This window comes from Vulpes vulpes, chromosome 1 (genome assembly GCF_048418805.1).
Source record: "Vulpes vulpes isolate BD-2025 chromosome 1, VulVul3, whole genome shotgun sequence".
Classification (NCBI taxonomy): domain Eukaryota; kingdom Metazoa; phylum Chordata; class Mammalia; order Carnivora; family Canidae; genus Vulpes; species Vulpes vulpes.
This window is the reverse complement of record NC_132780.1, coordinates 79799345-79813950: the sequence shown is the minus strand read 5'-3', so window position 1 is coordinate 79813950 and position 14606 is coordinate 79799345. Positions and strand designations below refer to the sequence as shown.

General features: G+C 38.2%; 1 protein-coding gene across 10 annotated transcripts in view; it reads left to right on the top strand.

The window, feature by feature from the left end:
- CCDC170 (coiled-coil domain containing 170) overlaps nucleotides 1-14606 on the top strand; it is a 96736-nt gene that overhangs the window by 40679 nt on the left and 41451 nt on the right. For 7 of the 10 annotated variants that reach the window (XM_072767822.1, XM_072767809.1, XM_072767830.1 and 4 more), the window contains exons 5-6: nucleotides 4127-4271; nucleotides 10635-10820. In XM_072767822.1, the coding sequence (XP_072623923.1) occupies nucleotides 4127-4271; nucleotides 10635-10820 (331 nt within the window). The remainder of the gene's footprint in view (nucleotides 1-4126; nucleotides 4272-10634; nucleotides 10821-14606) is intronic. The other 3 variants (XM_072767839.1, XM_072767804.1, XM_072767824.1) reach the window with 1 other exon arrangement.

Here is a 14606-nt window from a genome sequence, read left to right as displayed (position 1 = left end):
TTAGCATTAAAATACTAGCTCCTGTAGCTGGATATGCCTTGGAAGGTACTGGTGTGTTGTTGTTGTATTTGGCCCTGAAACTCAATTTGAAAAAAAAAAAATTTGAACCTCAAATATCTTTGGAGTCTTGAAAATTTTTCTCAAGCTCTTTTCCAAATGTTACGAGGGATCTTAACAAACAAGGCATTGTCCTAAGCATGTTTATGTACGATTGATTAGGGCTGCAAATGTTCATATATAGAATTTGGAAGATTTTCTGTAAGTAGAGGTTTAACCAGAGGTGGTGGAGTAGCACACAGAGGGAGGTGTTTATTCAGAAGCTAGCTATAAAAACTACCCTGGAAGCCCAGACCACTCCAGACCACCCCGAACGCTCCTCATTAGGTTTTATTGCAGGTTATATGCAGAAAACTCACGAGACCTGGGTTTTCCACACTTAGTTCTGGCAAAAGGTAATTTTGAGACAAAACTGGGAACTGGTTGTTCCTAAAGTATACTTTTAAAATTTTACATGTAATAACTTAAATAACTTTAATAATATGATACTTGATATTTATTTTACTTATTTATATTTTTATTCCATCTTATTTTTATTTTACTTATTCCATCTTAAAAAAAAAAAACTCAATACCTCCCACTCTTGTCTTCTTTTTCTTTTTCTCCCTCCACTGACAGCAAAACTCCTTAAAATGTTTGCATAGACTCACAGTCTCCAGTTCTTCTCCTTTCTTCTCTCTTGGGTCTCCTCTCCCGAAACCACTCTCCGCAGTGACCAGTGACCACACACTGCAGATGATATGGTTAGCCTTTATCTCACGTGATCCACCAGTATATCAGGCACAGTTGGTCTCTCTCTTTGAACCACCTTCTTCTTCTGGCTGCCAGGGTATGACACATGCCTGCTTTGTATCTTTCCTTTCTAGATGCCGTGCTGTAGTCTCTTTTGTTTTTCCCCCTCTCATCTTATTGACTTCCAAAGACTGGAGTGCTCTGGCACTCAATCTTTGAATCTCTTCTGGTTTCTATCTAAATTCACTCTCTTGATGATCTCATCTAGTCCCATGACTTTAAATATGATTTAAATGCTACTGACACCCACGTTTCTCTATCTTTCCTGGATGTCTTCTTAGAGCTCAAGAAAGACCCACATGGTTTACTGCCTGGTGGGAATTGTCACGCAGATGTCCAATGGGCATCTCAAACGTAACATGGGCAAGACGGAGCTCCTGCTGTTCCTACAGAACCCTCCTGCTCCTTTCCTCATCTCTAATGATAATCCCATGCCTCTAGACATCAGGTCAACAATCTTGGTCATCATCCTTGGTCCTCTTGCTTTCACACTCTGTGTCTGTTCCTTCAAGTCCCCTCGTCTCTACCTTCAAAATAAATTTACATTTTAACTACTTCCCATTGCTGCCCTCATTGCCACTAACTTGATTCAAGGGACTGCCATCTCTCTCCTGGATTTTTGCAGTAGCCTCTGAAGTGATTTTCCTGCTGCTGCCTGTGCCCCTCACAGCCAGAGTGATCCTGTAAAAATACAAATTAGATCTTGTCAGTCCTGTGCTCAAAGGCCTGTAGTGACTTCTCTTCTTACTCAGGGAAAAGACAAAGGATATTCTGTGACCTAGAAGACTCATCCTGACCTGGTTTTGCTTCCATTCTCTCTTATTCTTTCCATTTCAGCTCACTGGCTTCTTTGCTGTCCTTTGAATGTAAGAGGTGTATTCCTACCTCAGGACTTTTTCACTCACTAATCACTTGGCCTGGAAAGCTCTTCCTCTAAATATTGCATGGCTGTCCCTCTGCTCCCTTTAGGTCTTCACTCAGAAGTCACCTTCTCAGTGAGGTCTTCTATGAGTGACAACATCTAAAATTTTACTCTGCTCCTCTCCCCCCACCGCAAATATTTCTTACTTCCTTTCCTGCTTAATTTTTTCTCTCCAGCTGTTTTTTGGTAGCAGTATACATTTTATATACATTGATTTTGATTACTATCCCTCTTCCCAACTAGAACGTAAGCTCCATGAAGGCAAGGATGTCCATCTGTTCTTTAACTATTATATTTTTAGTACCTTTAATAGGGCTTGATGCATTGTGAGTACCCAACAAATATTTATCAAATAAATGAGTAACACAAATGATACGTACTAATTGTAAAAAATATTTTTAGGATATATAAAATTGCCAAAAATATTAAAATTACTCAAGACCTTATGATTCCTGAGAAGCCATACTTCAGATTTTAGTGAACGGGTTTTCAGATAGTTGTACATCTATGACGACATGTAATGAATTCTTTTTTTTTTTTTTACTGAATAATATGTTGTAGATACATACTTTTAAAGATTTTATTTATTTATTTATTTATTTATTTATTTATTTATTTATAGATCTGGAGCAGGGGGAGGGACAGAGGGAGAAGGAAAGATAGAATCTCAAGCAGGTTCTGCAGTGAGTATGGAGCCCGATGTGGGGCTTGATCTCACGACCCTGAGACCATAACCTGAGCTAAAATCAAGAGTCAGACGCTTAACCAACTGAGCCACCCAATTGCCCTTATGTTGAAGATATTTTAAAAAGTCATTCATTATATCATCTTCAATGGCCCATGGTACCCAATGCCTGAAATATCATAATTTACTTATCAATTCTTTTTGTTATTTCCTATAGAATTAGTTTCACTCAAAAAATTATTATAAACCAAGATGCATGGGACGCCTGGGTGGCTCAGTGGTTTAGCACCTGCCTTCGGTCCAGGGCGTGATCCTAGAGTCCCAGGATCAATTCCTGCATTGGGCATCCTGCATGGAGCCTGCTTCTCCCTCTGCCTGTGTCTCTGCTTGTCTCTCTGTGTCTCTCATGAATAAATAATAAAAATCTTTAAAAAAATAAAAAAATAAACCAAGATGCAATGAATATTCATGTATAGTCATATTTTCATATTTATGTGATTATGTCCTTAGGGTAGATTCCTAGAACTTTGTTGGGTCCAAGTGAAATGCAAATAGAAGTGAGAATAGTTCGGCCACCCTTAAGATGAAGAAAGCAAGATTGAAGTCTTGGAGTGGATGGGTGGAATCATACACATAAATCAACCCATGTCATAGCATTATCTGTGCCTTTCATGAGTCAGAGAGACTGAATAAATATTGCCTTTTAAATGCTGCAAATAAGATCTTAGAGATATATTGATGTTGGTCTTTTATTGTTATACATTTTTCTAACTAGAAATATACGCTTCTGAATGTATGCAATTATATGCTTTGTTAATCTTTGAATAGAGTGAAAGAATTTGCAGTAAACACTTAACATGGTAAAAAGGGAAAGCAATAATCATGTTTATTATCTTGGATACTGAAAAAATGATACCAGGTTACCAAAATGATTCTAATTTGCTTTTAAAGTATGTCCATTTTTTTATGATCTTTTAGTCTCTGACATTTCATTAGAAATAGACCTGTGCTATTTCAGCAAACTTATCTGAGATTTGAAATGAAATATTCAGAGCAGAGATAATCAACGGATTTTCCTTGACTGGCCCATATCAATACTCTAAAAACTCTGGATGTGTGAAAACTAATAATGATCTTTGCTGATGATTGAACATCTCTTTTCTATAGGGAGAGTATCCCCTGCTCCTGTTATACTTTTTATTATAGTTATGCTTGGCCATTACCTAGGGTATGCCCTAAGCAACCCATATAGATCACTGTATAACATCTGAAAATAAAACAAACGGATAGAAGAAATACAGCAGCACTGTCCTTCATGAGGACCCAACAGAGACTCATGACTAGATACATCCATTGTGACCTAGAGATTTACTGCCACTTTTACAGATTCTAAACAGTAGGAGATAAGAGGCAGAGTCTATCTCCTCTGCTGTTACTAGATCTAAGATGCCATGAAGACTTCTCTACATTTCTGCAAAGTGTAGGTGCCTGTTTTTCACTTTTCTCCTTCCCTCACAGAGCTTGCGTGACAATGATGTGCTCTGTGTTCAGGAAACTGGGGTTATGATAAAAATGATGATTGGATCAGAGAACTTAAGTGCTGAACTTTGTTTGAAGAATGATCTCTTCTGTTGTGTTACAACTTGACTTATGTGTTATTTGCCTTCTAGAAAGTGTTTAAAGGAAAATGAGGAGAATAAGAGTCAAGTCTCAAAGAATTGCAGACAACATGAAGAATTTCTAGCTCAACTTGGTGACTGCTTAGATCCAGACAAGAAGAATGAAAAGGCATCATATGAAGATTTAATTCTAAAGGTGTATGCACATGAACAAGATGATAAATGTAGTGGTCATTCTGACATGTGTCATGAAAGGAAGTGCTGTGGTTGAGTCTGTGTGTGGCAGGAGAGTGGGATAGTAGCCCAAGTATAGCATTACTTGACTGTGCGACCTGGGATAAATCTTATTACGTCTCTGAGCTGAGTTCCAAAATCCTTTCTAACATTATTTGGGATTAATACTCTCTGGAAAGGATTGTTTTGTCCAAAATACATTTACGCTGCCAAATACAATTAATTATCCATCATAGCAATGAGTTTTAGGTCGTTTTTTAAAATTTTAGTTACAAACAGGACATATACATACAACTCAAAGCAAAACCAACTGTGTCAGTTTCGGGATACTTACTGAGTATAAGGTTAAGCTTAGTTCTAAAGTACTTTTTAATTTTCCATTGAAACCAAATAATAGAAATCCTACTTTAATGGTAGGTTGCCAGTAAGAAGGAAATTAGTTAAATCAAGTGAATAATTCACTTGGCACATAGTGATTCATTAGGGAACCTGACAGTGTTGGAGCTCTCACCATGTCTTTGCTCATTTCACACCTTTCATACCTTTGCTTCCTGACAGATCTTCTTGCAGCCAATTTTTTTTAAATTAAAATTCGGGTGTAATTGACATGCGACATTATATTCATTTCAGGGGTACAGGGTAATGATTCAACACTTGTGTACACTGTGAAATGATCACCATAATAAGTCTGGTCACCATCTGTCACCATGAAAAGTTAGAAAAAATTTATTATTTTTTTTCTTGGGATGAGAACTTTCAAGAGATACTTTCCTGGCAACTTTCAGATATGTACTATGATACCTTTGACTGTAATCACCATGCTGCATACCACATCTCTATCACCTATTCATTTCACAGCTGGAAGTCTGTACCTCCCAACCACCTTCACCCATTTCACCCACTCCACAATCCTCCCCCCACTGGCAACAACTGCTCTGTTCTCCATATTCTTGAGCTTTTGTTTTGTTTGCTCATTTGTTTTTTAGATTCCACATATAAGTGAAATCATAGAGTAATTATTTTTCTCTGACTTATTTCACTTAGCATAATACTCTCAAAGTCCATCCATGTTGTCACAAATGGCAAAATGTTATTCTCTCTCTGGTGGGGTGGGAAGAGAGAGAGGGAGAGAGTGAATCTTTTTTTTTTTTTTGAAGATTTTATTTATTTATTCATGAGAGACACACAGAGAGAGGCAGAGACATAGGCAGAGGGAGAAGCGGGCACTCCGCAGGGAGCCTAATGCAGGGCTTGATCCAAGGACCCCGGGATCATGCCTTGAGCCAAAGGCAGATGCTCAACCACTGAGCCACCCAGGCATCCCAGAAGAGAGAGAATCTTAAGCAGGTTCCATGCCCAGCACATAGCCCAGCTTAGGGTTCCATCTCATGAACCTGAGCCAAAATCAAAGTTGGATGCTTAACTGACTGAGCCACCCAGGCACTCCATTTCATTCTCTTTAATGGCTGAGTAGTATTCCAGATTTTATATGTATACTTTTTATATGTATATAATTTTACATATATATGTAATTTTTATACATGTATCTTTATTCATCTATTGATAGACACTTAGGTTGTTTCCATAGCTCAGTTATTGTAAATAATGCTGTAATGAACATATGAGTGCATATATATTTTCTTTATTCATTTTAGAAAGATAGAGAGAGCGTGTGAGCATGAGCAGGGTGAGGAGCAGAGGAAGGGGGATAGGCTGAGTCCATGCTGAGCATGGACTCTCATGTGGGGCTTGATCCTAGGACCCTGAGATCATGACCTAAGCAGAAATCAAGAGTCAGATACTTAACCTACAGAGCCACCCAGGCAATCCACATAAATCTTTTCTAAATAGTGTTATTATTTTCTTGGGATAAATACTCAGAAGTGGAATTTCTGGATTGTATGGTAATTCTATTTTTAATTTTCTGAGGAATCTCCATTCTGTTTCCCATAGTGGCTGCACCAATTTGCATTCCTAGCCATAGCGCACAACGTTTCCCCTTTCTCCACATCTCCCACAGTTATTTTTTATCTTTTTGATATTAGCCATTCTGACAAATGTAAACTGAAACCTCACGTGGTTTGGATTTGTATTTCCTGGATGGTGAATGATGTTGAACATCTTTTCATGGGTCTCTTTTCCATCTGTATGTCATCTTTGGAGAAATGGCTATTCAAGTCCTCTGCCTGTTTTTTTCCTCTATGAGTTCTTTATATATTATCAATATTAACCCCTTATGAGGTATATGATTTTCAGATATTTTCTTCCCATTCAGTAGGTTGCCTTTTCATCTTATTGATGGTTTTCTTTGCTATGATGTAATCTTGCTTGTTCACTTTTGCTTTTATTGCCTTTGCTTTTGGAGTCAGATCAAAAAAAAAAAAAAATACATTGCCAAGACTGATGTCAAGGAGCTTACTGCCTGTGTTTTCTTCCAGGAATTTTATGGTTTCATGTCTTATATTCAAATCTGTAATCCATTTTGAGTTCATTTTTGTATGAACTATAAGATGGTAGTCTAGTTTTTTCTTTTGCATGTGTCTGTCCAGTTTTCTCAACACCACTTATTGAAGAGACTGTGAATCTATAGATTGCTTTGAGTAATAGGGACATTTTAACAATATTAACTCTTCCAGTCCATGAGCACAGAATAGCTTTCCATTTATTTGTGTCTTCTTCAATTTCTTTCTTCTATGCAGCCATTCTTAAAGGTCACTTCTCAGACTTTTATTAGTAAGCTTCCCCACTGTATTTCCTGAAAGCTGTAAAATCATTTCAGTTAACTTCAAGAAGTGTTCCACTTCACTGATGGGTTTTGAAAGCTCAGGCCTGATAACCTCGAGAGTTCTGGATGCATCTCCTCTTCCTTGTTGCTCCATAGTGACCAGGAGCCTGGCTATAAAAGTCCACAGGGCAGTGTAGCTTGGGAGATTGTTTGTAAAGCCACATGATGGGGAAAAGAGAATGAAGAACCTCTCCTTTTATGACACACTTTCCCCACATCAGAGCCTAGCTCCACATGCTAGTCTGGGAGTTGATACTGTATGAATTATGCCTCATTGTTTTCTGTATTTCAAATGCTTTGACATTCTCCTTGCTGACCCAGGAGAGACTGACTCAGAGGGTTAGCCAGTTCCTTATAAATGACTCTCCCTGGAGCAGGGCTTCAATATGCAAACGAACTGCTCCCACATTGTAGCCATTTTCTGTCTCAGGCTCTGGGCCACTGTCCAGCTCCCCTAATCACCACAGGGCTAGGTACCAGACAACTAGGAACAGTCCCTGCACCCCTCAGATTTCTCAAACTCGCCAGGCCCAAACCTGCTTACTTCACCTCACTCCTTCCCGGAGAAACTGCAATAGGGACTCTTGCCCCTGGTTTTCTCTTGCTGTCCAAATCTCCTGACTGGCCCGGTGCCTCCTTGTGTGGCTATGGCATGGTGTGCCCCCTCTTCTTACTACACTTGATCTTAGCCAAAAGGCCCAGAAGCGATTGTGCCCCCTCCTCTTGAGAACTGTGAGTAACACATGGTTTTTCTTTTCTTTTCTTTTTTTTTAATTTTTATTTATTTATGATAGTCACACAGAGAGAGAGAGAGAGAGAGAGAGGCAGAGACACAGGCAGAGGGAGAAGCAGGCTCCATGCACCGGGAGCCCGACGTGGGATTCGATCCCGGGTCTCCAGGATCGCGCCCTGGGCCAAAGGCAGGCGCCAAACCGCTGCGCCACCCAGGGATTCCAACACATGGTTTTTCAATGGCGGCTCTCTCTAGATCTGTTCACCTCATTGTACCTGAATAACAGAAGAAACTATATTTTATTTTTTTTATTTTTATTTATTTATTTATTTTTTTAAAATTTTTTAAAATTTTTATTTATTTATGATAGTCACACAGAGAGAGAGAGAGAGGCAGGGACATAGGCAGAGGGAGAAGCAGGCTCCATGCACCGGGAGCCCGACGTGGGATTCGATCCTGGGTCTCCAGGATCGCGCCCTGGGCCAAAGGCAGGCGCCAAACCACTGCGCCACCCAGGGATCCCAAGAAACTATATTTTAAAACAGATTCTGGGATTCTAGGGCTTCAGCATCTCAAATTAAAAAACAAAAAGTCACTGGCCAAGAGCAGAAAGGCTGTTGTCTTGATCAATATTTACCAGGAGTTCCCCTGAGAAGAGGAACAAAACCACTCCTTCAGTTTTTAAACCATTTCCTAATGGTTTCCTAACCACATGTGCACACATACTCCCAAGAAACCAAGAAGGCATTCCTAAGGACTTATTTGACATTGATCTATTTCACAGATATTTATTTGTCTTTATTTTTAAGAAAGATTTTATTTATTTATTTGAGAGAGAGAGAGAGAGCGCGCACAAGTAGGTGGAGAAGCAGAGGGAGAGGGAGAAGCAGGCTCCCTGCTGAGCAGAGAGCCAGATGTGGGGCTTGATCCCAGGACCCTGAGATCATGACCTGAGCTGAAGGCAGATGCTTAACTAACTGAGCCACCCAGGTGCCCCCATTTTCCAGATATTTAGTGAGTGACTACTCTCTGCTAGATGAGGTCCCAGGTGCTGGTGGTGCCACAGTGAATGAGATAAGACTAAATCTGTGCTCTTCTAGAAGTTTGTTACTGTGAGATAATGAAGAAATAAATAACTAATATCCCACATAGTAAAGGTTAAGAAAAACAAATGGGGGTGTGGGGATAGAGAATGAGGCATATTTAGAGGCATGGCAGGCTAGTTTAGGGAGACAGGCTGAGGAGTGCCCCTTGAGGTAGGGACATTTATTAAAATTATTTTTTAAATTCAATTAATTAACAATAGTGTATTATTAGTTTCAGAGATAGAGTTCAGTGATTCATTAGTCTTATATAACACCCAATGCTCATTACATCACATGCCTTCCTTAATGCCCATCACCCAGTTACCCCATCCTCCACCCTATCCCCTCCAGCAACCTCAGTTTGTTTCCTATGATTAAGAGTCTCTTATGGTTTTTCTCCCTCTCTGATTTCGTCTTATTTTTCCTTTTCTTCCCCTATGAACCTTTGTTTTGTGTCTAAATTCTACATATGAGTGATCATATGGTATTTGTCTTTTTCTCATTAACTTATTTCACTTAGCATGATACCCTCTAGTTCCATCCATATTGTTATAAATGGCAAGATTTCATTTTTTGATGGTTGAGTAATATTCCATTGTACATATATCACATCTTTATCCATTCACCTGTCGATGGACATCTTGGCTCTTTCCACAGCTTGGCTATTGTGATATTGCTGCTATAAACATTGGGGTACAAGTGCCCCTTTGGATCATCACATTTGTATCTTTGGGGTAAATACCTAGTAGTGCAATTGCTGGGTCTTAGAGTAGCTATGTTTTCTACTTCCTGAGGCAAGTCCACAGTTTTCCAGAGTGGCTGCACCAGCTTGCCTTCTGAAGTTGAGACTTTGGAAGATGTTGGGGACTGAGCATACACATATGTGGAAATGTATTTAAGAGAGTGGAAACAGCCCTGAGTTGGGAGCAGGGCACTATGTTGGCCAGGTGCTGAGGCTGAAAGCTGTATTCCTTCCCCCAGAGTGCCATAACACAGATACTGACTCTGTAATGTGGGGTCCTAGCTCTTCCTGTAGGCGTCCTCATGGCTTTAACAGACTAAGCTGTCTACAGGGCTGGTTCCCTGGGCCAACGAGCGTGTCTGATTTCATTTTCTCTACTTGTAAATCTTAACAAATCTTATTAATGCTTTCAGCTGACAATCCAAATGCACAACATAGAGAGTGAAAAGCTCTGCTAATCCCAATGGTAGCCACTGTATGAGCATGTTATTCAGGATTTTTCTGTGCTTGTATTAATTAGAAAGATTTTCTTTTTAAAAAGAGTCTGGCTTTCTTCTCCGTATTTCCTCCCTGTGCCAGGTAGTGCCTTGCATGCAGTTGGTGCCAGTGGACGTAGGCAAAATAGAACTCCTTTGCTTCCTCGCCCACTGTAATCTCTGTAGACCATCACCTTTCCTTGATTATTTAAACTGGGGGCTTGCTGACGCTGGCTCTGTTGGGAAGCATTTGGCAAGACTCTCAGCAATGTTGCCCTGGAGCTATCTTTTGATTAATTTTAATTTGATCACTGGGTCTGTGCATAAAAACAGAGTTTAGAAGCTGCATTTGAAAATGTGTTCTTTTGAGTGGAGGGAGGAATAGTGCTTTCAGTGGTTTCATGTGATAATGCAGTTAGCAGGGTATGTAGATCAGAGTTGCTTGGAGGAAGCTGTATGAAATTGTTAATTTTTATAGGATAGCTGTAATTGCTTTCTCTTCAGCTTAGAGAGCTGTGCGAAGAAAATGCATTCGTCAAAGGACAGATTGTTACTCTTGAAGAGACTATAAATGTCCATGAGATGGAAGCAAAAGCTAGCAGAGAAACCATCATGAGGCTGGTTTCAGAAGTAAACAGAGCGCAGGAAAAAGCTGCCTCCTGCACTAAAGAGAAAGGCAAGCTGAACCAGGTACAGTATGTGAAGTGTGAGTGTGCATCTCTGATCATGTTTATGAAGCAGAAATTGAAAACCAGATGTGGGTGAGCACACTGGCATTACTGACCACAGTTTCCAAAGGCTGCTGTCAGCAGGAGGGCTGTGGGGGGAACTCAGTGACCTGAGCAGGCCATTTGATACAGTTTTTCCCTAATTAGAAAAAGAAGAAATACAACACACTTAAAAGTAGAGTTTGTTGAGACTATGTCCGACTTCAGTTAGACTTGAAGGATTTTTAAAACTCACACATTAATTTTTTTTGGACTAATAGGTAACGCATCCAGCAGATACAAAGTTCCAAATAGACATAAGGGTATATGGTGAAAATCTTCCCCTACCCTCTCCCGCCACCCACCCAGTTCTCTGTCAACAATTATTTTATATATACCTTTCTAGATATGTTCTATGATATATATACTTATTCTTTTTTATTTAATTTTAATACAAATGGCAACAGGTTCTGCATTATATATTTTTCTTTTTTGCATTATATTTATCTTTAATACAAAATGGTAATATACCATGCACTATTATGAGCAAGGCTGCTATGCATAATCATTTATTATTTGTCATGCATGAGAATGTATCAATAATTAGACAAAACCCTTGATGTATACTTGCGAGGACGAAGGATATAGGTATTATTTAGAAGATACTGTCAAAAGGAAGTGCCTCACTGCTAACTAGACCTTCATTTGCACAATGAATTGTTTGTTCTTTTCAAATTACCTAAAACCCTGTTTGAGCATGCAAATTGTATGATTTTTGAACACTCTATAATCTTTCAGTTATATTTTTATATTTTTGCAACAAAGAAACTAATAATGGGATTAATAATAATGATGAATTTTCAAAAGTGAAAGTGAGCCAGGGCAATCAGTTAAGAAAATACATAAGAGACAATTAAGAGGTAAAGAAGATGTAGTATATATATATTTTTAAGATTTTATTTAGTTTTTCATGAGAGATACAGAGAGAGGGGCAGAGACATAGGCAGAGGGAGAAGCAGGCTCCCTCTGGGGAGCCTGATGTGGGAGTGGATCCCGGGATCATGCCCTGAGCTGAAGGCAGATGCTCAACTGTAGAGTTACGCAGGTGTCCCAAGGAGATGTAGTTTAAAATTAGGTAATGACGAGACTGGATTCAGGTTAAATGTTTCTGGCAAGGATATTTCAAAGGTTAAGTTGTATACTTCATGTTGTAGGCAAGTAATGCTAGTTATTACTCATTGGCTGACACTAAATTTGATTGCCCATCTCTTTAGCATAAAGGGACATTATTTCTGATAATTGGCAGGTTATTTCTGTTCCTCATTAACTTTACTAAGTGGTGTTAGCATCATTGATTCTTGCCTGGATTAATTTACATCATGGATTGCAAAAAGGTAGTATTATAATTTTACTATTCCTTTTCCTTATTAGCTCTATTCTCCTGTAAAGAATAGCTTTTTATTTCTTTTCAGTTCTATGGACACATGGATTTTTATTTATTTAGTATGTTACAGTCACTTTTTTTTTTGAACTCCAGATTCATTAAATTGGCCCAGCAGCAGCCCCTTCTGGATGGTCTCTGTGATCTTGTAACCTGACTCTAGTCCTTTAACACTTCTTGCTTTTCCTGACCGAAGACAGCATTTTAGGCTCACTTAGAATTTTCAGACCACAAAACTAAAATCAACTTATTCTGTAGGGAGCATTAGTTCCTTTTACTGGAGAATGGTGCTTAAAACCAAGATTTAGGCTGTAGGTGTGCTCATTGCTGTTGGGGTATCATTTCTTTTGGTGGAAAAAGCTAGAAATACATTTTTAGTAGTAAACTAATGTTGGTATTTTTATTTTTTATCTTTTTATTTTAAAAAGATTTTATTTATTCATGAGAGACACACAGAGAGAGGCAGAGGCATAGGCAGAGGGAAAGCAGGCTCCCTGTAGGGAGCCTGATGTGGGACTCTATCTTAGGACCCTGGGATCACACCCTGAGCTGAAGGCAGATGCTCAACCACTGAGCCACCCAGGTACCCCAATACTGGTATTTTTAATTAAAAGCAATATTTAGAGTTTTAAAATATCTTTTTGTTATATATTTTTTGAATCTTAATCATAATATATACTCGTTTGCTTTGCCTTACAGTATATATAAAGTTATTTCAAAATTAAACTTTTAATATTTTACATACAAGTAAGCCTTCTGAGTGAAGTTTAAGGCTCTCAGAATTTTTGCATAATGTTATCAGCAGTCATTACTAACATGGTCACCATTTATCGATCATTTACCATTAGCACAGTCATTATGCTAAGTGTACTTTGCCCATGTTCACGTAGCAGCAAAGAGGCAAGGCTGGGATTTTAACCTTGGTCATTACATGATTATGTTATCATCAGTAACCCCTTGCCATGTACATTGACAGCTATCTCTTACATACCAGTCTGATGCCAAAAATTACTTGTTGGTGGAACAACAGCAATAAGTAGCTATGCAGATTTCCTTAGTGAATGAATGACTTTAATTCAATTACAAATAATAATTATTAAATTAGCAAGCTTTGAAAATTAGGAAGAATTTAATATTTATCTATAAAAATACATTTCTGAAGATTAGCAGTAGGAAATGAAAATGTGTTAAGAGTACCTTAACAAAAACCAGAACTATTTCTTTTCATATATGTGTCTTTACTTGTAAATGATGCCATGTTGTTCAGACCTGGAAACATACTCATTTTGGAATGAAGTTCCTGCCAAAATAATAAAAATTGTAAAAAAATATATGGGCAATAAAAAACTTGAGGTCTTTAATAAAGTGCTCATTCATAGGATTATGACTCCAGAGATTTACTACTGAAAAATACTGTCATGTGGTTTTAGTGACACATTAATGACTTTATGAAGGGTCTTCATAATGCTTTCTAAAGCTCTGTTTTTGAGCTAGGAAACTTGCTTTATTAGTGAAGCCCAGAATGACTTCAGAAGTAGTAGTATTTGCAGGCTGGGGTGCCATTTTTACGAAACTCAACTTTTGTCATTTTTCTTAATTACTCTGTTCACTTAATGACTTTTACTTTATGAAAATTTCCCAAGTAAAAATCAAGATGATTTATTATATATATGGAAAATATATTACTTGAAAATCTTGAGTTAATATTGAAGTATGTTTTAACAACTATCAAAGATTGGCACTTTTTCTTTCAGTTATTTTGAAATAATCTAGTGTTGAAAAACGTAGGCACTTTCCTTACACAAGCCACATGCACTTTCTATAGACTGCACAAGTTCAGATCAGCAGATCAGAAACTAAACTTACTTATGGGATTTCAGACAGCTTCATTTCTTTCTTACTGTTCACATTTCCTTTAATTCTGCTAGCTAGCATTGAAGCTAAGAAAGAATATTGGTTTTGGAGTCAGGCAGGTCTGGTTTGGAAGGATGTCCCTTTTGCTTTTTTTGGTTTGTTACTCTAAAGTAGTGAATGAAAGAGAACAGAATGAAACAGTTAACAGGGAGAAGAGGGGTTAAGAGTCTAGGCTGTCAGGTTTTTATCCAGGCTCCAGAATCATTTGGCTGTGTGATCTGAGGCACATGACCTTACCTCTTGGAACCTCAGTTTCTTGTCTGTAAAATAGAAAAATAATTTAAGGATCTATCTCTTACAATTATTCTTAGCATTGCATGACATAACATACATGAAGTAGTCAGGACATGCCCATCACATAATTGATGCTTAGTGTTTTTATTTCCTTTTCTTTTTTTTTATTAAAGATTTTAT